Raw genomic sequence first — 26582 nt, forward strand, 5'->3', positions numbered from 1 at the left:
AGTGTAGAGACAAGAGCACAAGAAAAAGTTTGGCCTGTTTTAGAAAGCGAAAGGAGACCGGTGTCCCTAGAGTGTGTTTAGCCTTGAGAATAATTTTATCTCAGGCTGAGATTTAGGTGCCAGATTTAGGTGCAGCACAAGACTAAGGGAAGGCTTTCTCCAAATATAGGGCATCATTTCAGGTTCACGTCTCTCTTTTGATCGGTAAACAGCCTGGAAGAGCGTGTCTGAGGCTTCCGGAGGATACCAACTAGTTTGAAGTTTATAAGTCGACAGTTCAAGTCGACCAAGTTTATAAGTCTTCCTTGTTACTAATTTTCTTACAGGCTGGAGCAAGTAATGGTTGACCTCAACAAAGATGGCGTGACGGCTTCGCACCCAACGGCGATCCCGACACCATTCGTCAACAAGGGAGATAATGTAATTTAGTTCCGGCTTGTCTGTTTGACGTCACTTCCGGGCCCCGCCGGCGCTGTGCGCGCTTTTCTTCCTGTTTTATGGGTGGATGTGCAGAGGCAGAGCAGAGGGAGTGTCGTGGAAGGAGTCGGAGAGAATGTGGGGCCAGCAACATGGAAGGGGCAGGCGGGAAGCCCACAGATGTTGTTGCAGTTGTGACTGAGCCTCGATTTACTCAGCGATACAGGGAATATCTCGAGAAGCAGAAACTCCTGGATAGACAGCACCGTGTGAAAAAGCTGCGGGATGGCACCGTGGCGCTACCGGTTCTGAGAGAGGCCCTCCTTGAGCAGCATCTGCGAGAGCTGCGGAATCGTGTGGCTCCAGGCAGCACCTGTGTGCTGACGCAGCTCCTGGATCCAGTTCCTTCAAAGAAGGCCCAGAGTTACTCACCTGCCCAAAGGCTGTGTCTTGAGGTTAGTCGCTGGGTAGAGGGCCGCGGAGTGACGTGGTCGGCCGAGTTGGAGGCTGACCTGCCCCGATCTTGGCAACGACACGGTGACCTCTTGTTGCTGAGTGAGGACTGTTTCCAAGCCAAGCAATGGAGACATCTGGAACCAGAACTCTGGGAGACGGTTGCCTCGGCACTTGGCGCCCAGCGTTTGGCCAAACGAGGGCGGGTGTCCCCGGATAGCACTCGGACTCCAGCAGTGAGTCTGCTGCTGGGCGACCACGGCTGGGTAGAGCATGTGGATAATGGGATTCGGTATAAGTTTGACGTGACCCAGTGCATGTTCTCCTTCGGAAACATCACTGAGAAGCTTCGTGTGGCGTCGCTGCCCTGCGCCGGAGAAGTGCTGGTGGATCTCTATGCGGGAATTGGTTATTTTACCTTGCCTTTCCTAGTTCATGCCGAGGCTGCTTTCGTCCACGCTTGTGAGTGGAATCCCCATGCGGTAGTTGCTCTGAGAAATAACCTTGAACTCAATGGAGTAGCTGATCGATGCCAAATACACTTTGGGGATAACAGAAAACTGAAGCTATCAAACGTTGCCGACCGGGTGAATCTGGGGCTGATTCCCAGCTCTGAAGAAGGCTGGCCCATTGCCTGCAGAGTGCTAAAACAGGATGCTGGAGGCATTTTGCATATTCACCAAAATGTGGAGTCTTTCCCAGGGAAGACTCTCCAGCCTCCTGGAAGCAGTGAGATGGAGGAGCGTTGGCCTTCTCCTCGTCAGATTATCAGCAACCAGTTGAAAAATGGAGCTACCAGTGATTCTAGGAGGAAAACGCTGTCAGTGGCCACCAAGCCAGAGTGGCAGAGGTGGGCCAAAGCTGCAGAGACTCGAATTGCCACTCTTCTTCAAGAGGTGCATGAAAAACAGTGGAAGACACAAATCTTGCACATCCAACCAGTGAAATCCTATGCTCCCCACGTGGATCACATAGTCTTGGATTTGGAATGCCGCCCCTATCATCTAGTTGGCTAGAGGAGGTGGATCCTGAGACAGGAGGATCTACTTGTGAATGACCCTGAAAGCATCAGCTCAGGCCAGGTCTCACCCCTCTTGTCTCCTGGTAATCTAATATTTTGTGACCCTGAAAGCAGGCCCTCAATCAATACATATAATTTCAGTTGTCTTCCATTAACATACTAACAGAATGAGCCACATATCTGGGAGAAAGCAGTGTGGCTCATTGAAATGAGACCTGTCTGCACAGTTACAAGGTCTGAATTCTGACCTCGGTTCTGTCAAGTGGAAGACACAATGCAGTTTTCAAGATCACTGCAGCTGTAATATGGAAACTTGCCTGGAGTGGTGCCAGAATGGAAGCAGGGAGATGGGTGAACAGGGCTTCTGTGGTTATTGAGGCATGAGATGATGGTGGCTTGTACTATGGTGGTGGCAATAGGAGGAGAATGGACTTGAGAAATAAAATCTGTCTAAGCAGTGGTGTCCAAAGCAAGACAGAGTGGTGCTGTTTGGTTATTATGACTGACTAAATTAGGGAGGGACGAAGACAACACTTAATCCAGTGTACTGACTCCATTCCCTACTTTAAAATTCCTAAATGAGTGTGTGGGGAGCAGGGTGGGGAGAGTGTGTCTTATGTTAGGTTTATGGTGGCAGAGAAAGTGTTAAAGAATGACTACATTAAATGATAGGAAAACTAGATTTCCAACTGTAGCTTGTGCAGTAGCTGCCAATTGCTAGATATTTTTTAAAGTTTGAGTTAAAATCGAGGATCTTTACAGGCCCCAATTCCCTTTCCATCTTCCTTCCTGGCAACATCAGGGCCAACATAAGGAGCCCTAAGGAATGTCGGAAATTGTGAGTTTTCCAGTCCTCACCTTGGTTTACTGTTGAAATGACTAATTATAGGGAGTCAGTTTACCTTTGGGGTGACTAATAGTCAAGAATCACCTTTCAGAGCTTTGTTTTGGGGCACTTTGAAGCCATATGGGCCTGTTTGCCTGATGAAAGAAATACAGAAAAGTGTGGCTTGGGGATTCATGGTGGCCTAGTGGTTAGGATTCCAGGCTTTTACTACTGTGGCCTAGCTTCAGTCCTTGGTCAAGGAACCAAGATCCCAAGAGCTGTGTGGCCTGGCCCAAAAAAAAAAAGCAAAGTGTGGCTCAGGATTGTGATTGTACCTGGCGTTGGGCTGGGTTGCCTGTCCTTCTCTTGCAGCAGTGGCAGTAAGGACAGGATTGCTGCTGTGTGTGTTATTCTGCAAATATTAAATGCCTGCTGTCTACATGAGCCACAGGAAATATGAAGAGACATTAGATGCTGTCTCTGAGGGGCTCCCAAGCTAGCAGTGGATGTAACAAATGCAGAGAGTTGGGACACAGTCAGTGCCATGTAGGTGATAATTGTCGTGGGAATGTGAAAGTGTGGAAGAAAAGCTCTCTCGGGGAGGTCTTCAGAGAGGTAGTGTTTGAAGTGGGTCTTAAAAACGGGGTGAGATTTTGTTAAGTGGAGTTGGTGTGGAAGCAGGTGCTGCTTGAAGAGACTAACAGGTGCTAGTTTGCTCAGAGAGTGTTTGAAGTGGTGCCAGTAGATCAGTTTGGAACAGAAGCAGCAGTGAGACGCAGGCTGAAGATGAGTGTTGATGTAAGGATTAAAAGGAACAGTGTCTGGTGCAGGGCAGACTGTCATGTGATCCTGCAGAGGGAGTCTAGGTTCCATTCCCATCCCACAGAGCGGCCTTCCTGTGTTTGCCTTCATTTCCTCTTTCACACACTGGGTTTCTTCTCACATGGGTGCCTACTGCTTTCTCTCCTCAAGCTCAAGATGGCAGGCTGGGGCTTGAGCCAATATGGGGAGGAAGGTTGAGGGGGGGAACTGAGGAACGAGTCAGGGAGCCACCTGTCCAGGGGCTGAGGCTGCCTTCCTGCTGTAAGGTGTGGGAGAGGCAGCTCATGTCAGGTGCGCCCAGGTGAATTCACTTACCTTGTCCTGCATACCAGGCCCTGAGTGTTAGTGGGGAAGGGAGATGTGGGCTCTGCCTTCATGGAATTCAGGTTCATTCATTCAGTTCCTGGCAGGTCTACACAGAAGTGTGACCTGAGGCAAATCATCAATCTCTATTTTGTTTCCTCATCTGTAGGTTGGAGTTAACAACTGTACGTGTCCTGAAAGGAAGGTGTTTGAGTTTAAATGAGTTAACATACGGTAACTGTCATCACACTGGTATATCTTGAATATTTCCATCAGTCTTTGTATGAGGGTAACGACCATTTCCCAGTTCGCCTGTGAGTGATTGCTACACATCTGCTTTACTTATAGCAGAAGGTCCTTATTTTGAAGGCCATTCACTGGCTAATGAGGATGTTCTGTGAATTCTGCACATCAGGCACTGGGTAGAGGGCCAGGGACACAGGTGAGTGAAGCGGAGTTCTGCCTACATGGAATTACCATCTGGTGACATACACACGGGGGAAACAATGTCAGTGCCATGTACTAAGTGCACATACAGAAACAAATGGGTATTTACAGGCACATGTCGGGAGGCACCACCCACATTTGGGGATCTGGGTTGTGGGAGGTGGAGAGGGTGACTGGGAAGGTGGGAGCAGGGATGCCTAGGCTGAAAGTTCCAGAGTGAGCAGGAGTTGTGTGTGAATGGAAGAAAATAAGGGTCCCTTAACCTTTTCTCCAGTTGAGTATATCCATTTACATTACAGTTTTCTCCAAGCACTTGCCAGATGGCCTGACCCAGAAGAGACGTCTAATGAAACCAAGGAAAAAAGACTAAAGGAGTCAGGAGGCTCACTGAGTTCCTTACAGATTCAATCTAGGAATTTGTAGAAGCTCTAAAGCTTTCCTTCTTAGGTGTCAGTATTAGTTGCTGATTAATGCTCCCACTTGATGGAGAAGTTGTGATTAAAAAGCAATAATTTTATCAAACTCTTAACTGTAAGCTGTATTCATTAACTCCATAATTTTAATAAATTATATACTTGTATTAATATACCAGTATTATGTATAATTTTAAATATGCAAATTTAAAATGAGAAACTATAGAAAAGCGTTTTTTTTTTCCAATTTAAACCACATCTTTAGTGGTTTTTTTTTTAATTTTATTTTATTTTTAAACTTTACATAACTGTATTAGTTTTGCCAAATATCAAAATGAATCTGCCACAGGTATACATGTGTTCCCCATCCTGAACCCTCCTCCCTCCCCATTCCATCCCTCTGGGTTGTCCCAGTGCACCAGCCCCAAGCATCCAGTATCGTGCATCGAACCTGGACTGGCAACTCGTTTCATACATGATATTTTACATGTTTCAATGCCATTCTCCCAAATCTTCCCACCCTCTCCCTCTCTCACAGAGTCCATAAGACTGTTCTATACATCAGTGTCTCTTTTGCTGTCTCGTACACAGGGTTATTGTTACCATCTTTCTAAATTCCATATATATGCGTTAGTATACTGTATTGGTGTTTTTCTTTCTGGCTTACTTCACTCTGTATAATAGGTTTTTTTTTTTTTTTTTAAGAAAAATGGATGGCATTAGGTTTTTTAATAATTATTACATTTTGCATAATACATTTGATATACAATAATGAGCTACATGAATCAGGATTTAACTGGCAGGATTTAACTTGAACGGAAATATAGGGGTTATGAGATCATTTTTCTCTTAGAAAAAGCGTTTTTAATTTCAGTTTTTCCCACCCTGAACACATGTGTGAGAAGAAACTCAATATATATCATTCTGAACAGCCTCAGGGTGCAGCTACTTCACACTGGACAAGCCATTAAAATAGTCATTTTCAAGCCGAACTATTATTTTAAATGATTAAAACTATTTTCATATTTCTAAAAACATTTTTGAGTTTTGTTCTGGAATACAGGTAAGTTACTTGGAAACAGTTTGATCTTTTTGAAACTTGTTTTGAGCATTTGTCAGAGCAGCATTTAGTCATTAATTTTTTTCCATCATGAAGCAAGACCGTTCTTCATTCTCTGACTGATGCCTTGTGAATTAGGACATTTGCCGCTCTTGCTGGTAGGAACAGGAATTATCCACACCGTGTGTGTGAGCTCTGAGTATTGTTTCCTGTAATCCTTTCAGATGGTTCTTCTGTTGGCCTTCGGTAGTTTTCTGTCACGTGGGCTGGCCATTACTCAGCTGAATGCTTTTAGGGCCTGGTCAGCAGATCTCTGGAGTTCCCTCTGTGTGTGGCGCTCTGCTTCCTGGCATTCTACCCTGTGAACTCTACAGTTACTTGGACTCCCAGGACTCCCAGCCCCATCTCCTCACCACAAGGAGTCTGCTGGCCTCCCCTGGCTTCTTGTGCCACAGCCTAGAACACTTCTCCAGGCAGTGGGCCGAAGCAACTGTAGGGCTCACCTTGTTTGTTTTCCAGCTCTCATGGACCGTTGCCCCCTTCATTGCTTATGTCCAGTGGCTTGCGTTGTTTCATAAATTTTGTCTAGTTTTTTAGCTATTTAGAAGTTTACAATAATTGTTTTGTACATAAATGTACAGCTTTCACAATCATTGAAGAAATTCACTCTAGCAATAATAAATATATATAATGCACTTCAGTTGACATGTTTCAATGTGTAAAGCACATAAGAATTTCTTGCTACAGTTATGTTTTAGCAGTGATATCTTTCTGATTAGATATGATAACTTGCAAGATTTATTGACCAACAATCACACATGATTTCAGAGAGGCCAGAAACAGTAAGAAAACAGGTATCTGCCTCTGGGTATTTAAGAGGTCAAGGTTGAATCAAAAGTAAGCAGAAAATATTGAATATGAAGCTAAAACTGAATTTTGGTATAACATGTTTAGGCAGGTAGATATAGATGGATAGACTTAGTAATTGAGTTTTATTTTAAAATCAAAGCTATGTATACTCTTATAAAAAAAAAAAACAGTTCTGAAGCTCATTTCCCTTCACTTTGTCTACTTTCAACATTCTCAAGTGGGCCTATGTGCCAAAGGAGATTCAGGACCTAACCTACATGTACCAACAGGAGCCATGAGTCTGGAACTGGGCCTGAGGATGTGGGGTCAGAAGCAACTGCATTCATACAGGACAGAGAACAGTACCCACCTACCCTCTGTCATAATATAGTCTGGAGAGACCTGGACCATCTGAACCTTCCACAGAATGTCACTATTACATTCATTACTACTTGGGCCAGATAAGTGAAGTCGCTCAGTTGTGTCTGACTCTTTGTGACCCGTGGACTGTAGCCCACCAGGCTCCTCTGTCCATGGGATTCTCCAGGCAAGAGTACTGGAGTGGGTTGCCATTTCCTTCCCAAGGATAGGAAATAATCACTAGTAGGATAGGAAAAAATCACTAGTAGGAACCAGCATCCTTTTTTACATCAGTGAAATTTTTAGGGTCCAGGGTGGTCTGCTTGAATGTCAAGATGTCTCCACAATAAAGAATGAATTTTTGCATCTCACTCATTTTATCAGTATTATTCTGCCACCAAGGAACCACATCAAGCTCCAGCCTTAATTCAGAACCTGGGAAAACTTCTCTGATTCATACACTGGGTAACTGGAAGGCTGCCAGTTTTCAGTGGGATGCAGAGCACATAAAGGCTCTGTAGCAGGTACAGGCTGCAGTGTAATTAGCTTTAATGCATGAGCCATTCGATACAGGGTATTTTCTACAGGACAGGGGTACCTGATAAGCAAAGCAGTCATAGGAGTTTATGGCAAGACTCCAATTGGAGAATCCCAAGGTAGACTTCTAGTTTCTGTAGCAAGGCCAAGGAATCTGCAGTGGAGAACATGTCATTCACAAATGGCTCCTTGCATGCTGATGGGCCTTGGTAGGAACAGCATCTCGTGGGGCATTAAGTGACCCTATAGCCCGAGTTGCCCGTGATGAGCTGTTTTGTCAGATGCACCAAGTCAATCCATCATAAGGTGGAAACGGTACACCTGGGGTTGATAACAAGTAGGCTGGGGGAAAACAGGTGCACAGGCAGGCGGCCCAGGCTCCCACATCACACTTATAACTTTGGCACCACGGTCCCTCCCACGACTCACAACTGAGGCTGCTTGAGAGGTTCTTTGTCTAGCTGATGGAGGCCAAAAAAGCCCAAGCTAAGTTCACAGATTGGTTTGTGGGGATATGGGTTCAAAACAAAAACAGACTTTTGCTGCCCTATAGTCCTACTCAGTAGTTAAATGACAGGGGAGTTTGGGGTAGTATTCCTGATCATTTTGTGTGGAAAGGGAAGTGGCTTGAAGTAAAAATAGACCTTCTTGGCAAGTGGTAAATAAGCTAGGGGATTAGGGGCCTGGAATGAAAATGATTAGAAGACAGGGGACAAGGAAGCCTGGAGAAGCAGCAGTAGAGATGTCTATGGGATTGGGCATGTGAGTAAAGAACTGTGGGTTGTATAACAATGCCTACTGGGGACTCCACCACAGTAGAGGCACTCAACAACCAAGAAAATGGGTGTGGTTAGTTAACCAGCAGCCGTGTCGCCCGCTAACCCAGTACTGGCATAATGGGCTCATGTACGTAGTCATGTCCAGGAATGCAGGTTAGTGAGAGGCCAGCAACATGGCCTCCACTCACCCACGGGCCACTCCCTCATGTTCAGCCCTCAGCACTTCATACAACATCATCTGCTTGATAGCACGTTGGTAACACTGGACTTCTATCCTGGAAGGACAGTGATTGACCCTGACTAGAATCTTGCCGTCTCCAGGTATGAGTTTGCCTTTCCTGCCCACAAGGTGTTGGTCAGACTACTTAGCCAATGATTTCCAAGTGTTTGATCCATCAATGTGTCCTGCATAATACTGCCTTTGACTTAGGGACCTGATTTACAGGAAAGGTGGTGTTTCAGTGGGCACATGGCCATGGGATTCACTGGTCTTGATAAGTGTATCTGAAATTTAATGAGAAAAACTATAAAGTAATTTAGGATCAGAGATTATTTTTTAATTAATTCCCAAGGTCTGAGATAAAGTTATGGTATGTATTTATCCTTTGGGGAGGGCTATCAATCCCTACCCTTCAAACCAGCATCCCCATCTTTCATTCAAAGGAAAAAATACATAATACATTGGGGAGGGGGGTGGGGAATTCTAAGTGCTGGTTTCCTATTTTCTTCCACTAAGGAAGCTGCTTGTATCCACCCTCTGGTGCAGCTTCCATACAGATGCCTGTGTGTGTGCTGACAGGTGTCTGACTCTTTTGCAATCCCACGGACTGTAGCCCCCCAGGCTCCTTTATCCATGGGATTTTCCAGGCAAGAATATTGGAGTGGGTTGCAGTTTCCTTCTCCAGGGGACCTTCTCCATTCAGGCATCGAAACTGCATTTTTTGCATCTCCTGCATTGGCAGGCAGATTCTTTACCGCTGTGCTACCTGGGAAGCCCTGGGTACAGATATATAATACAATATACTTGACCAACTGCATGGTCACTCTTGGAGCATGAAATCTTGAGGAAATAATTAAAACAATTCTCTAATAAAATCTTCTTTTGCTTCAGATAGCACAGAATCAGTTCCTGTTGCATGTAACAAAGACTTGGCTGATGAAAATATAAACTGAAAATTCAAATTAAGTTTTACACATTTGACATCTAAGGGCTCTTTAGAGCTACTGAAAAGGCTTTTGAACCACTAATGTTAAATGAAACAGGTTTTTATTTTTGAACATTGTGATTTATTAATACATAGACACCACATTATTGTTCTGAGTAGACTCAGTTTACTATATACATGAGCTGTGCAACATTCAAACCAATGTAGAAGCCAGAAAGATTAGATTCAGTGAATTGCAGCTATTTCTTTGAAAGTTTATCTTTTATCTTAAAAATTCCTAAAATTTTTCTAAAAACTACCTCACTCATATAATTTTAAGGTAGTATTTTAAAGTCCTTGCCAGGATCTTATTCAAACCTTCATTTTTACAGATGGGGAAAGTGAGAACTAGTGAGTTTAAAGAGACTTGCCTGAAGTCGTATCTGAGTAAGACAAGAACAACTGTGCCACCACCCTGCAAGTTCTGGTCCCAAGGTGGTATTTAGTTTTAATTAGAAATTCTTATACTAATAAAAATACGTGCATCAGATTTAAATCAGAAACTGTTAAAACATGGATAAGAAAGTGTAGGAGAGACAAACGTCTTTTCCTAGGTTCTGTGGCTGGGGTCCTGGAAATTAAACTGATAAAATAAAAATTAAAATAAAATTAATTAACAAGAGAAAAAGAAGAGTTTATTGACTCATGCGGTGCACAGACGCCTGGGAGAAGCTAAGTGTCGAATAACTCAAAGCGGTGGCTACAGTTTGGAGCTTATACAGCATCTTAACAAAGAACAATGTAGAGAAATGGATAAAAGAAAAAGGGGTTTGTTTAGGCTTTCAAGGATGGCAAACTCTGGGAAGGTAAACATTTGGGGGAAAACTAATGGAAGATAAGGATTAGTTTAATAAGGTTTGAGGGTGTTTGAGCTGTCCTCTTGGTAAGGGGGCGGGACACAACTTTTACCAATAGAAATTTACGTCTGATTTTTAGGCAAATGGAGGACTTCCCTGATAGCTCAGTTGGTAAAGAATCCGCCTGCAATGCAGGAGACTCCGGTTTGATTCCTGGATCGGGAAGATCCCTTTGGAGAAGGAACAGGCTACCCACTCCCTTATTCTCAGGGCTTCCCTTGTGGCTCGGCTGGTAAAGAATCCACCTGCAGTGTGGGAGACCTGGGTTCAGTCCCTGGGTTAGGAAGATCCCCTGGAGAAGGGAAAGGCTACCCACTCCAGTACTCCGGCCTGGAGAATTCCAGGCAGAGTCGACACAACTGAGCGACTTTCACGAAATTAAGATCATTTAAACAAATGGAAGGGGGGAAGTGCTGAGGTGGAAGGATTTTTGTTTGTTCCTGCTATGTCCCAACTATCTTCAGCTTAAAATAATCATGTCAAAATGTCTTATTCTGGAGTCTTATGTTCTAATCCGCTACAGAAACATTAAAATGTATGGTCTCTTCCGCCTTGAGAAGGGATTGCCTGGGTATTCTTATCTCAAAGATGTGACCCAAATACCAAGGCCAGAGGTCTTGCCCTTGACATCCTAATGTGGCCAACTAGGATCCGCAGTTCTGCCCAATCGGGTAGGAGACACAAGGATAATGTGCAAAGGGATGTTTTTCTCGGTATCGCTTACCACACCCTGCCCAAACCACAGCGTCTGCTCCATAGCCCGCGAGCAGCGACGCCTCCAACAGAACCCCAGGAGGCCTGGTAGCATCTTTGCCGGAAGGTCGGCCGCTGAGACCCGGCCTGTCGGTGGAGTTGAGTAGCTCTGGCGGGCGGCGCCTTTTGGCTTTCCAACTCCAGCAGCTCTGAATCATGTTTATGGGACGTTTAATGGGCTCTAATAAAGCAACTAGTAATTCCCGTCCGCGGAAACAGGGAAACCCGCACTGCCCCGACGCTTTTAAGGGTGAGGCGGCTACCCAGAGGTTGCACCACTGGGTGGCGCCAAAAGCCGTGAAGGCGCGGAAACCATGGTAACGAGAGGGACGTCTGCTATGCCGAGCGTGATGACTGCGCCGGATTATGACGCGAACGTCGGCGCGCGGGCTCAGCGGTCTCGCGTGACCGCGGGCGGCCTCCCGGTCTGGCAACAGCAGCAACGGCAGAGGCGGGCAGGCGAGGTCAAGATGGTGGCTCCGCGGGCGGGGGAAGCGGTGGAGGGAGGAGGAGCCAGACCGTAGCCTGCCGGATACACCGACACCCGGAGGCCTCCCGGGAGCCGCCTCAGCCGCCGCCTCCGCCGCCTGCTCCAGCTCGAGAGACGCGAGCGGGCGGCGGGGCGGGCCGTGAGAGAGACACGAGAGGGAGGGCGGGGGCGGAGTCGCCTGCCTTCGCCTCCGCCCCCGGCCGCCGTCCCGGGCCCTGCCCCGCGCGGCCCGCCCAGCCCCGGTGTGGCAGCGGCTCATGGCGGCGGTGGGGCCCCCGCAGCAGCAGGTGCGGATGGCCCATCAGCAGGTCTGGGCGGCGCTCGAAGTGGCGCTCCGGGTGCCCTGCCTCTACATCATCGACGCCATTTTCAACTCCTACTACGATTCCAGCCAAAGCCGGTTCTGCATCGGACTCCAGATCTTCCTCCGGCTCCTTGGTGAGGGGAACGGGGTAGGATGCGTCCGGGGACGGCTCAGCAGGCCGAGAGGTGCAGGAGGGGGAAGGCAGCCGTGCGCAGGTGGATGGGGGTGGGGGCGTGTGTGTGTCAACTAGTTTCGTTTCCCCCCCGAGTGGGGCGGGGGGGGGGGGGGCGGCGTCTTTGTGGGCCGGGCGGGAGGAGATGACACTTGTCTCGGAGTTGACAGCAGAGCGGTCCTCCCAGCGAGTCAGCCTCCTGTTGGTTTTTGCCTCTTGAGTGAGGGTGGGGAGGAAGCAGCGATGTGCGAGCATCTGGCCCTGTGCCTGCTGCTCTCTTGGGGAGTGAGTCTTGTCTCACCGCGTCCTATGCGACAGCCTTGGAAAAACAGCACCTCTGCTTACGTTTTGCCATCTCGCCGTGTGTGACCTTGGGCTCTATGTGCCAAGACCTGGGCCTCAGTTTCCCCCTTTCCAAAATGCGCAGTATTCGTGTGTTGTCATCTGAATGACATCCACACGAGAGAGAATGTCAATCAAACCTTGAGATTTGCCAAAGACCTTTATGAAGAAGGTGATACTTAATAATGAGTCCTAAAATTTTCCGTGAATAGAGGAGAAGGTATTGAGAACGGTTATAAAAAGGTGGCTAGAAACTGATGAGATTTATGAAAATCAGTATCTTCGTTGTGTAAGAGTGGAGTGTGAAAAGCATCATGTACTTCATTCCCCATTTTCTCTTGCATTGCCCGAGTGAGAAGCATTTATGTTTAAGTTTTTAAGGAATTGAAACGTGGCAGATTTTGTTGATGAGGTAGAGTGTCAGGTTTTAGTGAGGTAGTGCCTTTGAAGTGTTGCTGAGGACAAGCGGATGGTGAGATCTTTTCTAAGCCTTTCTGAGTTAGAAGCCATTTGTTGCTACTTTATTCTTTTTAAAAATGATGATATTGAGTTTTCTTTTCAGCGATAAATAACAACACTTGACATTTTTTGATACTTTACTTTTGCAGCGCATCTTCACTGGTATTATCTAAGTTGATTTTCAAAAATCTCTCAAATCCCTCAAAGGAGATTGGGTGGTGTTATGAATAGTTTCATTTTACAGATGAGGAAACTGAAAGTCCTAGAGGTTGATACACAGCAAGATCCTAGACTTAACGTTGTCTTAAGACATCAGGCGTGCCTCATTTTCTTCCTCAGTACAGCTGTAATCCAGATACAGAATAGTATAGTAATGATCATAACACTACATCTTAAAACAAACAGATGTGAATGCGATGTTCCTTAGCACAAGACTTCTCAGTAACGTAATCCCACTTACCGCTGCAAAAATGTGATGCCCTCATCATTTGTAGCAAAAATGGAGCTGTGTGATTTCCTGTATACAGAAATAGCAAATCATTATATTGGTCACCTGAAACTATTATGTTTTCTACCACAATATAAAAAGAGAATTAGCAACCTTAATGTTTTGTACTTAACATATTTTGTTTAATCCTGATAGTTGGGGGGGGATAAAAATGAAATTAGTTAAATAATGTTACGGTGAAATTAATAAGAACAGGAACCTGATGGGAAAACATTTTTTTCCTGTCATTTAGAGGTTCCTCATCATAATAAGGCAGTTGCTTGTCTCGTTATATAAATAGAAAGGTGGTCCCAGCTGAGCCCATGACTGCCAACCCCCCCACACACACACCCACCTTAATTGATGACATGATAACATACATGCCTGCAGTCAGTACCTGTACTGATTCCTGGAGTGGGGAGACTGAGAAATGGAGAACATTGATCGTTTCTATTCCTGAACCCCATAGGAGAAGAGAAAGTTTGCTAGAGAGTAGAAGCTAACAGACTCCTAGAGAACTTCATGAAATTTGAAATTACGCAGTTCTGTTTTGGGCAATAAATAACAAATGTAACATGGACTTGAGGGTGGTGGGAGGGGCTTCCCCTACTTCTGCTTTGAGAGGAGGCAGGAGGAGGCCAAAAAACCCCACAAAACTGGGTTTGAGAGGATTCACAAAGTCATTCTGGCAGCAGTGTAGCCAATGCCTTGAATGTTCTGGCCTGTATACTACAGAATGCAGGGCGCTCACGGTTGAGCTTCAGGCTGCTGCGGCTGCTAAGTCGCTTCAGATGTGTCCGACTTTGTGCAGCCCCATAGACGGCAGCCCACCAGGCTCCCCCGTCCCTAGGATTCTCCAGGCAAGAACACTGGAGTGGGTTGCCCTTTCCTTCTCCAATGCATGAAAGTGAAAAGTGAAGGTGAAGTTGCTCAGTCGTGTCTGACTCTTGGTGACCCCATGAACTTCAGCCTACCAGGCTCCTCTGTCCATGGGATTTTCCAGGCAAGAGTACTGGAGTGGGTTGCCATTGCCTTCTCCGGAGCTTCAGGCTAGGGAACTTTAAACGAGTATTTTCTTTGATTAACTCTTTTGTAATTCAAGAACACTGAACTCGTAGTTTCTTTGTTCTATATCCATGCTTCTTATTTATGTAGCAAATCATGGAAGTTAGTATTTGACAGGTTAAATAAGAATGTGACTCTGTCAAGTTACTTACCTGCTTTGTGCCTCTTTTCTTCACCTTTGTGAAGATGAACCATAATACTGTATTTCTCTTGTAGAGTGTTAATGGCAATAAGTAAGGCTATAAGCTCTTATAACCGTACCTGGAATCTAGTAAGGAACATGTCATTGTTAGCTACTAGTAAACATGGTATTAATAGCTTTTAAACAAAATTTTTATACTTCAGTTAAGACCATACTACTGTGTTACAGATATTTTGGTTTTTGGAAGTCATTAGCAAAATGTTGGTGCTGTTTATTTGAAAATTTTGATTGCAGAGTGTTCTCTGGGTCAGACTTTAATGAAAAATACAAAATATTTTCCAAGTCTGTCTCTTGATTGCTCCTCACATTGTGTGTGTTAGTCGACTAGCTCAGTCATGTCCAACTCTTTGCGACCCCATGGACTGTAGCCCGCCAGACTCCTCTGTCCATGGGATTCTTCAGGCAAGAATACTGGAGTGGGTTGCCATTCCTTCTCCAGGGGATCTTCCTGACCCAGGGATTGAATCCAGGTCTCCTGCATTGTAGGCAGATTCTTTACTATCTGAGCCCCAAAGGAAGCTCCTCACATTATGACAATGTAATTATACTAATTTATCATATTTGTAAGAATAATAAAATTATTAAAAACTGGTTTTGGTGGGAGAAAATTTCACCCTGAATAAAAATAAATATCCTACATATTTGAGGATCATTCATTGAAGGACAGGAGAGCCTGATGGGTTGCAAAGAGTTAATCAAGACTTAGCAGCTGAACAACAAAACAATGAAGCATCTTGTTTATTATTCAGAGTGACGGGTTTGTGTGTAAAAGATACCCAAAGATGGTTGAAATCAATTGTTCTCCCTGGGTAGTTTTTTTAATAATTGTAGACCTCTCTGTACTACTGAATATAAATCTCAAAATTTGTCAATCTCACCTTTTTCTTAAAATGGAATTGTCAAGATGGAAATCTTTTCTGCATCCAGTTTTATTTATAGTGTCTAAAGAATTTACTCTCCTACAAGAAACTATTACTACTATACTTTTATTTGTTATCAAACTAATATGAGAATTCTGCAGATCAGAATATAAAGCATCTCACTTTGGAGATCCAAATTAGATCATATCATAATATATATAATTTTTAAGAATATTAAGCTATTCTTAGGAGGTGTTAAGTGCTAAATGAAATGTAACCCAGTGCAGTGTAATGCTGAATTAGCAAATCTAAATCCAAGGCAGAAAATGCAAGCATAGGAGTTTGTTTTAATAGTATTACTCATATAATGACAATTCATCGACGTGGAAAGGCCTTTCTAAACATAGGAGAAAATCCGGAAATTACAAGGGAAGTTTTGATAAATTTGAGTACATAAAAATGAAATGCTTCTTGATGACAAAATTCTTTTTTACAAAGTTTTTTTTTTTAAATGACACATCAAGGGGGAAGTATTTGTGTCATACTTAGTTGAAGTACTAGTAAGAGTTTTACTCTTCCGATGAGAAAAATATTTACTCCTGGAGGAAAATAGGCCCCAGGATAAGCATATCAGAGTAAATAAAATGTACACGATCAATAAGCAAAACAAAATTACTCAGCCTCATTTATAATTAAAGAAATGCAGTTAAAATTTTACTTGCAAGATTGGTAAAGAATTCAAAGTTTGAATAAAAACTAGTTTGGCAAAGGTATGGGGAAATAGATGATGTTAAACAGTTTTGGTAAGCTATTATTTTTATGTAAAGCCACTTGGCACTGTCAACTGAAATTAAAATTTATTATACCTTTTGACTCACAATTCTAGTTCTGAATATTTGGCCTGAAGATACAGTTTTACAGAAAATGTGGGCAAGACTATTCATTGCAGCATTGTTGGTAATAACAAAACAAAAATTGTTAATCTAAATCTCTGTTGAAAGAGAATCTATTCATTGTATATGTGTACTAGTTACAGCCATGCAGTGAAGTTGTTGAAAAAAGTGACTGACTTTTGGTGCTGTAGAAGGAACTCAGAAAACCTGTGACTGTAAAAACAAAGTGAAGTGATTGTAATGATTGACTGCATTGGGATAGCCTAGGGAGTCTGAGCAGATACCGTTGATATTTTGGAGGGATAATTCTTTGATGGTGGGGGGGTGGCAGGATTGTGGCCAAATGATTGGTGCAAAATCTGATCCTGGTTGAGAACCACTGAGATGGACAAATAGACCAATAAAGAGCATAGAGTTCAAAGCCCAGAAACAGACCACCTTTGTATGTGGAGAAACTTGATGTGTTTCAGAGGTAGAATTGAAGTACAATTGAGGTAAATTAGACTATTCTATTTGTGGCCATTTGGTTACTTATATGGAAAAAATTATATTGAACCCTACCTCACATCAGTATATAAATAGTTCAAAGTGGATTAGTATCTTAATGTGAAAAGCAGAACTTTAAAAAGTTAGAAGAAAATGTAGAACTTTTTTTTTTTTTAATCTTAGAGTAAGGGAAAAGTTCTGTAAAACTATATAAAAGCAAGTGTATGAAATAATAAATTCAGTGATATTAAAATTAAAAACCTCTGTTAATCAAAGGGAGCATCAGAAAGAGAAAAGAGCAGCCCTACATCTGGAGAAGATGCTTGCATTACAGATAGCTGCAAAGAGTCTGTAGTCAGAATACTTTTTAAATGACTATATTCAGCAAGGAAAAACAGCTCCATAAATAAATGAGCAAAAGATAAACTGGCATTTCACAGAGGAAGAAACATGAATGGGCAATAAATAAGAAGATGCCCTCTTTGAGTATTCAGAAATGCAGTTTTTTGAAAAGGTTAAAAAAGACTCCGTTATTATAATGGGATCTCCTTTGGGTAAAAAGCAAAAAGAAGTATTTATCCATGAGTGTGTGTATTTATGCAAAATTTGGTTAATTCTTCATTTAATACCTATGGGATTGGACTTTTTAAAAAATGTTCATATGTTTTTAATAAAAACATACTTGTTAAAATTTAAAAGCAATTTATCTTATTAATAAAGGACTTAGTAACATTTTTTTAAGTTTGATAGAAAAAATTTATCCTATGTTTGTCAGGTACATCTACAGATTAACATTTCAAGATGTTTTATTTGTTATACTTTTCATTGCATAGGTTTCCCTTGGGAGTAGTAAGACAGTTATAACACTTATTTTAGTACTGTTCCATCTTTATTCTGTCAGGCGTTGAAATGTTTTTCCACAGCTTGCTTTAGGTTATATGTTATGTATTAAAAGTATTTAAGGTACTTGGAGAGTTGTATTATTATTATTTCCTTCCAGTTTTTAGTCCCGAACTTCCAGAAAGGTTAAGGGTGTGAATGGACTTTACACAGAAAAGAGTTGAACATTGTGCTGTATAACGTACATGGTGGTTTGGTTTTTTGGTTTGGGTTTTTTTTTTTTTTTGTCTGCTTGTTTTGTTTGCTCACTTTTGGTAATCCAAATTGAAAAGGCCCTGAACTCTTTCATGAATTGAGTTCCTATATATCTTCAGAGCACCTGAATTGACTTGGATTCCTGCCCTTTTTCCTGCCTTGAGCACTTAAGTAAAACTCGAATTACTGGAGAACCAGATCCCTAAATTGTGATGCTAGTTAGTTCTATTTGCCACTGTCCCAAGGTGCTTTTTCCTTGAAAAGCAGCATTTATATAACCCTTGATACTCATTGCAGGTCAGTCTTAAATCTTAATGAGGAAACTTCTGTCTAGGAGCTAAATTTTCTTAGGCCTACAGGTTAAATATCAAGAGTTGAATGTCTGGAGTTGGGAAAATGAAACCAAACTTCGGTGTTATTGCCAACACTTCCTGAAGGCCTTGAGAGGGAAGAGTACTTGAGAGACTTGGAGAGTTGACTTACTTTTTTCCCATGAAAATGAGAGCTGATTCTGTATTCCATACACAGGAACATGAGTATAAAGGAAAAATTTAAGGGCCTCCTATGCATACAGACTTTGGGTAGGAATTAAAATCATTTTATACCATTCTCGAAATGTTTGTGGGGCATGCACGTGCTCGGTTGTGTCTGCCTATTTGCGACCCCATGGACTGTGGGCTGCAGTCCACCAGGCTCCTCTGTCTGTGGAATTTCCAGGCCAGAATACTGGAGCCGGTTGCCATTTCCTATCCAGGGGAGCTTCCTGATCCAGGGATCAAACCAGTGTCTCTTGCACTGGCAGGTGGATTCTTTACCACTGAGCCACCAGGAAATGCTGGTCATTATTAAATCTTGGGAACTGATTTTAATCAGGAAAGAGAGAATAGTATAAGATTGTTACTTACAAGGAGATATCCAGCCTTTGAAGTTGTAGTCTCTCTGCCTTATTTGCCTGTCATATTCTCTTTTTTTCTTTTGGTACATTTGCACAAAGCAAAATGGCAGTTTTTATCCAGAAGTATTTCTAAAAACCCAAATCATTCCTTAATCTCTGTGTAAAAATAAGCTTTAGTGGTGGAGATAAAGCTATTAGAATAAAGTCTGGTTATAAGTTACAGCAAAGTTCATGAATATTGACAGGTAAAGATTAATTTACCACTTTGTGAATAGCAAGTTAAAAATAATTTACAGTTCCTACTTAACTCTCTCCTTTTAAAAAGTGGCATAAAGTAGAACTGAAGTTATCTTGATTTAGTTTTGACTTATTTTAGATTAAATTTTGTCTCAGGAAAAAACTACTGACTTTTGTTTTTCTATTTAGAGAAATTAAGATTACATATGGCAGCTGATTAAATTCCATTTCCTGTTACCTTCCATGGAAAGGGTTTCTAATCCTGTTCCAAAAAAATAAAGCCCATTTTCTATTGAAAGGGCCATTCCCAGCTGTCAGCTTTTGGGGAGATTATTAGTGGCCCACTTGCTCAGGAAAGCAGGTAGTTAGTTCTTGCACGGAGGTTACTGTATTATCTTCCAGGTGATTGTTTCCTTCTGTTCTGTTTTTCACAAATGACCTGACAGATTGGCACAAAATAAAATTTGTGGGCAGTCATCATTTGGAGGAACTTGGTTCTTGCTTCTAACTGCAGTGGATTGTGAAATGCCTCTGTTGTAATGTGCATTATTGGTCTTGGTTACATACTGAAGTCACATGGGAAGATGGGTGTTTAATTTGGAGTTTGTCACTTTTTCTGTACTCCAAGGTTTCATTTCTCAGCTTTGTCTTGTCATAGTTTTTCATTTCCAAGTGGGCTGTGTTTCATGGATGCCTTTAAAAATATAATTCAGAATTCAACAGAAATGTTTATTTCCCTAGTGAATACTAATTGCACTTTATTTTCTACAAAATATTTTGGGATCCATAGACATAAAAGTTCAGATCCTTGCTTGCTATCAAGGACATATTACATAATCAGTTCAGATCAGTCGCTCAGTCATGTCCGAGTCGTTGCGACCCCATGAATCGCAGCACGCCAGGCCTCTCTGTCCATCACCAACTCCCGAGTTCACTCAGACTCATGTCCATTGAGTCAGTGATGCCATCCGGCCATCTCATCCTCTGTCGTCCCCTTCTCCTCTTGCCCCCAATCCCTCCCAGCATCAGAGTCTTTTCCAATGAGTCAACTCTTCGCATGAGGTGGCCAAAGTACTGGAGTTTCAGCTTTAGCATCATTCCTTCCAAAGAACACCCAGGGCTGATCTCCTTTAGAATGGACTGGTTGGATCTCCTTGCAGTCCAAGGGACTCTCAAGAGTCTTCTCCAACACCACAGTTCAAAAGCATCAATTCTTCGGCGCTCAGCCTTCTTCACAGTCCAACTCACATCCATACATGACCACAGGAAAAACCATAGCCTTGACTAGACGAACCTTTGTTGGCAAAGTAATGTCTCTGCTTTTGAATATGCTGTCTAGGTTGGTCATAACTTTCCTTCCAAGGAGTAAGCGTCTTTTAATTTCATGGCTGCAGTCACCATCTGCAGTGATTTTGGAGCCCAGAAAAATAAAGTCTGACACTGTTTCCACTGTTTCCCCATCTATTTCCCATGAAGTGATGGGACTGGATGCCATGATCTTCATTTTCTGAATGTTGAGCATTAAGCCAGCTTTTTCACTCTCCACTTTCACCTTCATCAAGAGGCTTTTTAGTTCCTCTTCACTTTCTACCATAAGGGTGGTGTCATCTGCATAGCTGAGGTTATTGATATTTCTCCCGGCAATCTTGATTCCAGCTTGTGTTTCTTCCAGTCCAGCGTTTCTCATGATGTACTCTGCATATAAGTTAAATAAACAGTGTGACAATATACAGCCTTGATGTACTCCTTTTCCTATTTGGAACCAGTCTGTTGTTCCATGTCCAGTTCTAACTGTTGCTTCCTGACCTGCATGCAAATTTCTCAAGAGGCAGATCAGGTGGTCTGGTATTCCCATCTCTTTCAGAATTTTCCACAGTTTATTGTGATCCACACAGTCAAAGGCTTTGGGAGAGTCAATAAAGCAGAAATAGATGCTTTTCTGGAACTCTCTTGCTTTTTCCATGATCCAGCAGATGTTGGCCATTTGATCTCTGGTTCCTCTGCCTTTTCTAAAACCAGCTTGACCATCAGGAAGTTCACGGTTCACATATTCCTGAAGCCTGGCTTGGAGAATTTTAAGCATCACTTTACTAGCATGTGAGATGAGTGCAATTGTGCGGTAGTTTGAGCATTCTTTGGCATTGCCTTTCTTTGGGATTGGAATGAAAACTGACCTTTTCCAGTTCTGTGGCCACTGCTGAGTTTTCCAAATTTGCTGGCATATTGAGTGCAGCACTTTCACAGCATCATCTTTCAGGATTTGGAATAGCTCAACTGGAATTCCATCACCTCCACTAGCTTTGTTCATAGTGATGCTTTCTAAGGCCCACTTGACTTCACATTCCAGGATGTCTGGCTCTAGGTGAGTGGTCACACCATCGTGATTATCTGGGTTGTGAAGATCTTTTGGTCAGGTTATTATAAACTGGGGCTTCCCTGGTAGCTCAGCTGGTAAAGAATCTACCTGCAACATGGGAGATCTGGGTTCTATTGCTGGGTTGGGAAGATCCCCTGGAGAAGGGCATGGCAACCCACTCCAGTATTCTTGCATGGAGAATCCTCATGGACAAAGGAGCCTGGCGGGCTACAGTCCATGGGGTCACAAAGAGTCGGACATGACTGAGTGTCTGAGCACACACACACAACTATAAACTACAATATCAGGTAATGTCTGAGTGTCTGTAGGATGGGTAGGATTTGGACAGTCAGGGATTTGGGAAGTTGAATGGGGCCATCCTGCCAAGCAAAGAGAAGAATGTAAATACAACTGTAATTATGGCAGAGAAGAAGGGGTGTGTTTAAGAAAGAAATCTGGAGTGTTGGTTCATGTGTTTAAAGGAATATTATTGATACTTTAAAGCAAATTGGGTCCTTGAATGTTAGAACAAGACCTGTAGATTTTAATCAGTAATATCAGAGCTGCTGCAGTATTTTGAGCACAGACATGAAGAAAGGCAGTTTGGTGGCTTGTAGATGAATTTGAATGAAAGAGTTTTTGAGACAGACTAATAGATGAGTGTCACTGAGGAAAGGAGAGGTATAGATATTAGTAGAATTTGTCACTAATTTTCAGAGTTTGAGGATGGGGGTCTAAAGGTACAGTTAAAAGAATAATAATGGTATCTCTGACTGAAATTGGAAATCGAAAGGAAGAGCTGCTGGAGGTCAGTTTGGGCTTAGGTTTTAGAAATTCTGAGTATTGTAGTTGCAGTGCAGAAGTAGAAATAGATGAATATTTAGATGTGGTTTCTATAGTTGAAACCTTGGATAATAATGTTTATTGTAGTCTCACTTAAAAATTTGTCAGAGCACCAAGAAAGAAGGTGCTGGATGCATATGAGACCGTATATTGGTGCTTATAGTGTGGGAGAGGGGGAAAACTTACTAAAATACGTTTTGGTTTTCTGAATGCTGTTTTAGTTTTAAGAATTAGAAGGATGACTGTTTGAAGAAAGGGCTTCCCAGATGGCGCTAGTGGTTTAAAAAAAAACAAGAAACAATAAACCTACCTACCAATGCAGGGATATTTAAAGAGATGCAGGTTTGATCCCTGGATCAGGAAGATCTGCTGGAGGAGGGCATGGCAACCCACTCCAGTATTCTTGCCTGGAGAATCCCATGGACAGAGGAGCCTGGCGGGCTACAGTCTGTGGGGTCACAAAGAGTTAGACATGACTGAAGCAACTTGGTACACACACACATTTGAAGAAAAAGATTCAAAAGGAGAAAGGAAACGTGGAGGACATATTTGGTATCTGTAGGAAAGTATGTACAGAAAAAAAGTGAACTTGGACCCAAGGGAGAATTCCCAAATTCAAGCAGCAGGAAAAATAAGAGCCAGCAGGAGTTCACAGTTTGAGTAAAAGGAGGAAATAGGGGTAACTATAAATGTAAAACTTAAACTTGACATTCTAAAGAACACTTTAAGAAAAATCTCAGATTTAATAGGAACAAATGTTGTCCATTTTGCTTATTTTTAGTGTTTTTGTAATGAAGTAATCTTAACTATTTTTTTAAGGTTTTCAGAATTTTTTACATTATCAAAGTATGATAACACATATACAAGAGACTTGGAAAATACAAAACAAGGTTATATATAGTTCAGTTATATATTACAATTAATCTTTAAGTAGATAAATTAAGATTTTTAGTTAGAATTTCAATATCAAACTCTCAAAAAATAATAGAATTAGTATACAGAGAAGTAGGATATAATAGACCTGAAAAGCACTGTGAACCAATTCAACATAATTCAGATTTATACAGTTTTCACACAATAATAGGATACAAATTCTATTAAGTTCCCATAGACTGTAAACTAGGAGACACTGGAACATATCCAGGGGCATAAAACAAGGTGCAAAAATTTCATGGTCCAAAGATATTGAGATCATATAGAGTCTGTTATCACTGTGGAATTATGTTAGAAATTAGTATGAAGGGATATTTGAAAATAACCCACATATTTTCAAGTGCAGTGTGACATTTACCAGGAGAGACCTTCCATCTACCCATTGAAAGCCTCAATAAAGTTAAAGCTGAAAAAAACACGGAGGGTAGTTTCAGAGAAGAAAGCATTTAAATGCTTTGGCATCAAGATATGAGATATTAATATTAAAGATACTTTAAACAAAGTCCCATGTATTTGGAAATTAAATGTCTACTTTTAAATGACAGGCGTATCTAAGAAAACTATTTTTGAATAATTCTGAAATTATAATATACATTCTTTCAAGTTTAAAGCTTGTTAAACTGTGTATATCACAACAATCTCATCTTGGAAATATTTTAGTAATTTGGTTTCTGGAGATATAATGCCACTTGAATTACTTTGAAAATTAGAAAATAAGGGGTAAGATTTTAAGGATATGTTTGATCTGTCCTGGTGAACTCTGATTTTACAAAACACTTATGGGCCTTTAAGCCTAAATTGTCTTGAGGCATACTGTTCATCAGTTTGAAAATGTTCACACTTATTAAAGGAAGAACATCATAACTTTTAGTGGAAAAACATTCTTTAACAAAGTTTCATTCGAATGACCTCTTTCTCTCTCTTTTTTTAGGTATGTTTGTATCCAGTATTGTTCTGATCTTGTCACAGCGATCACTTTTCAAGTTTTACATGTACAGTTCAGCCTTTTTATTAGCTGCGACTTCAGTGTTGGTAAATTATTATGCTGCTTTGCACATTGACTTCTATGGTGCCTACAACACATCAGCTTTTGGAATTGAGCTGCTTCCTCGAAAAGGGCCCTCGCTGTGGATGGCACTCATTGTTCTACAGCTAACGTTTGGAATTGGCTACATCACACTACTCCAAATTCATTCCATCTATTCACAGTTAATTATTTTGGATCTCTTGGTTCCTGTAATAGGCTTAATCACAGAACTACCGTTACACATCCGAGAGACTTTAGTTTTTACTTCTTCCTTAATTCTCACATTAAATACAGTGCTTGTCTTGGCAGTGAAACTTAAGTGGTTTTATTATTCCACCAGATATGTTTATCTTTTAGTGAGGCACATGTATCGAATTTATGGATTACAGTTATTAATGGAGGACACATGGAAGAGGATTCGTTTCCCAGACGTCCTGCGAGTCTTCTGGCTAACAAGAATTACAGCTCAGGCTACAGTATTAATATACATTTTAAGAATGGCCAATGAAACTGATTCCTTCTTTCTCTCTTGGGATGATTTTTGGGACCTCATTTGCAATCTTATAATTAGTGGATGTGACTCTACACTCACTGTACTGGGCATGAGTGCTGTAATTTCCTCAATAGCCCATTATTTGGGTCTTGGAATATTGGCCTTCATTGGGTCAACTGAAGAAGACGATAGGCGACTTGGCTTTGTAGCACCTGTTTTATTTTTCATTTTGGCTCTTCAGACTGGTTTAAGTGGGCTAAGACCAGAAGAGAGACTTATCCGCTTAAGCAGAAACATGTGCCTTTTATTAACAGCAGTCCTGCATTTCATCCATGGAATGACAGACCCTGTATTAATGTCGCTCAGTGCCTCTCATGTGTCATCTCTTCGTAGACATTTTCCTGTGCTCTTTGTTTCTGCTTGCCTGTTTATTCTTCCTGTTATACTCAGTTATGTTCTTTGGCATCACTATGCACTAAATACATGGTTATTTGCAGTTACAGCCTTTTGTGTGGAACTCTGCTTAAAAGTAATAGTTTCTCTCACTGTGTATACGTTATTCATGATTGATGGCTACTATAATGTCCTCTGGGAAAAGCTTGATGATTATGTCTACTATGTTCGTTCAACAGGCAATATTATTGAATTTATATTTGGAGTAGTAATGTTTGGAAATGGGGCTTATACTATGATGTTTGAGTCAGGAAGTAAAATCCGGGCTTGTATGATGTGCTTACATGCCTATTTTAACATCTACTTACAAGCAAAAAATGGCTGGAAGACATTCATGAATCGTAGAACTGCTGTAAAAAAAATTAATTCACTTCCTGAAATAAAGGGGAGCCGCCTACAAGAAATAGATGACGTATGTGCAATCTGCTACCATGAGTTTACAACATCTGCTCGTATCACACCGTGTAATCATTATTTCCATGCACTTTGCCTTCGGAAGTGGCTGTACATTCAAGATACTTGTCCAATGTGCCATCAAAAAGTGTACATTGAAGATGATATCAAGGATAACACAAATACATCTAACAATAATGGATTTATTGCACCCAATGAAAATCCAGAGGAAGCTGTAAGAGAAGCTGCTGCCGAATCTGACAGGGAATTGAATGAAGATGACAGTACAGATTGTGATGACGACGCTCAGAGAGAAAGAAATGGAGTGATTCAGCACACGGGCACAGCAGCTGAAGAACTGATTAATGACGATACTGATTAAAATAGCATTTCCTGATCATTGAGGTATTTGTTTAAAATTAAGTTCATCCAAAATGGAGTAATCTGCTTCACTTCGTGTGTAACCAAGCACAAAAACAGTATCAATGTTGAATCTGTGAATGGTTTTCCGTTTACTGTGATGTGCTACTGTAAATATACCTCTTTAATTACTTCTGGTCTCTTTGGTGACCTATTTAAATTTGTGTACATTATTGTACATAGAATAAAATGTTTTCACATTTTTATGACAAATTTGAACAAATAACTTTTTAATAGATGTAATAATATGGTGCGTCAACTGTGCCAAAGATTCCTCAATGAAAGTCTGTGATGTATCCAACTCTGGACCCTCGTTTTTTTTTAAAATGGGTGTGAGAGAATAAAAATGCAAATCAGGGGAAACTGTGTTAAATCAAGGAAATAAAACAACTTGGACCAGAGGATAAATTCTATATGTATATAGAGTATTTTGCAATTAAGGGGAAAATAGGCTGTCAGAAGTGACTGAGACTTTTTTGACACTTGATATTAGCATTGTAGTTGAGCTGGGTTTGACAGTAATGATTCAGATCAGAGACTGTGACAGTTGAGAAGTAGGCTTATTTATATCAACT

General features: G+C 41.8%; 2 protein-coding genes and 1 long non-coding RNA gene across 11 annotated transcripts; 2 read left to right on the forward strand and 1 right to left on the reverse strand.

Moving 5' to 3' along the window:
* Positions 1–450: 450 nt before the first annotated feature.
* TRMT12 (tRNA methyltransferase 12 homolog) lies at positions 451–4875 on the forward strand. Of its 8 annotated transcripts, none has more exons than XM_044928808.2 (4): positions 451–3515; positions 4012–4076; positions 4191–4284; positions 4589–4875. In XM_044928808.2, the coding sequence occupies exon 1, from the start codon at positions 498–500 to the stop codon at positions 1884–1886; it is 1389 nt and encodes a 462-aa protein (XP_044784743.2). In that variant the 5' UTR covers positions 451–497; the 3' UTR covers positions 1887–3515; positions 4012–4076; positions 4191–4284; positions 4589–4875. The 8 variants fall into 8 exon arrangements, with proteins under 8 accessions (XP_044784743.2, XP_044784744.2, XP_044784747.2 ...); XM_044928809.2 differs by having other exon boundaries at positions 451–2729; XM_044928812.2 differs by having other exon boundaries at positions 451–1974.
* A 6705-nt stretch (positions 4876–11580) lies between these two features.
* Positions 11581–26308, forward strand: RNF139 (ring finger protein 139). Of its 2 annotated transcripts, none has more exons than XM_025265475.3 (2): positions 11581–12081; positions 24153–26308. In XM_025265475.3, exons 1-2 carry the CDS (start codon positions 11850–11852, stop codon positions 25967–25969), a joined length of 2049 nt encoding a protein of 682 aa, XP_025121260.1. In that variant the 5' UTR covers positions 11581–11849; the 3' UTR covers positions 25970–26308. The 2 variants fall into 2 exon arrangements, with proteins under 2 accessions (XP_025121260.1, XP_006048417.1); XM_006048355.4 differs by having other exon boundaries at positions 11588–12030.
* Positions 13124–13846, reverse strand: LOC112579210. Its single transcript, XR_003103693.3, has 3 exons — positions 13754–13846; positions 13330–13386; positions 13124–13213 (listed from the first exon to the last, which is right to left on the reverse strand). It is a non-coding gene; the product is annotated as an uncharacterized LOC112579210 (long non-coding RNA).
* Positions 26309–26582: the final 274 nt, after the last annotated feature.

The sequence above is a fragment of the Bubalus bubalis genome, chromosome 15 (genome assembly GCF_019923935.1).
Source record: "Bubalus bubalis isolate 160015118507 breed Murrah chromosome 15, NDDB_SH_1, whole genome shotgun sequence".
NCBI lineage: Eukaryota > Metazoa > Chordata > Mammalia > Artiodactyla > Bovidae > Bubalus > Bubalus bubalis.

Excerpts from the sequence above, each read along its gene's own strand:
- TRMT12 (XM_044928807.2), top strand. The coding sequence starts at position 498 with ATGGGTGGATGTGCAGAGGCAGAGCAGAGGGAGTGTCGTGGAAGGAGT.
- RNF139 (XM_025265475.3), top strand. The coding sequence starts at position 11,850 with ATGGCGGCGGTGGGGCCCCCGCAGCAGCAGGTGCGGATGGCCCATCAG. Across the intron at positions 12,082-24,152 it reads ACGGCTCAGCAGGCCGAGAG|GTATGTTTGTATCCAGTATT; the intron begins GTGCAGGAGGGG and ends CTCTTTTTTTAG.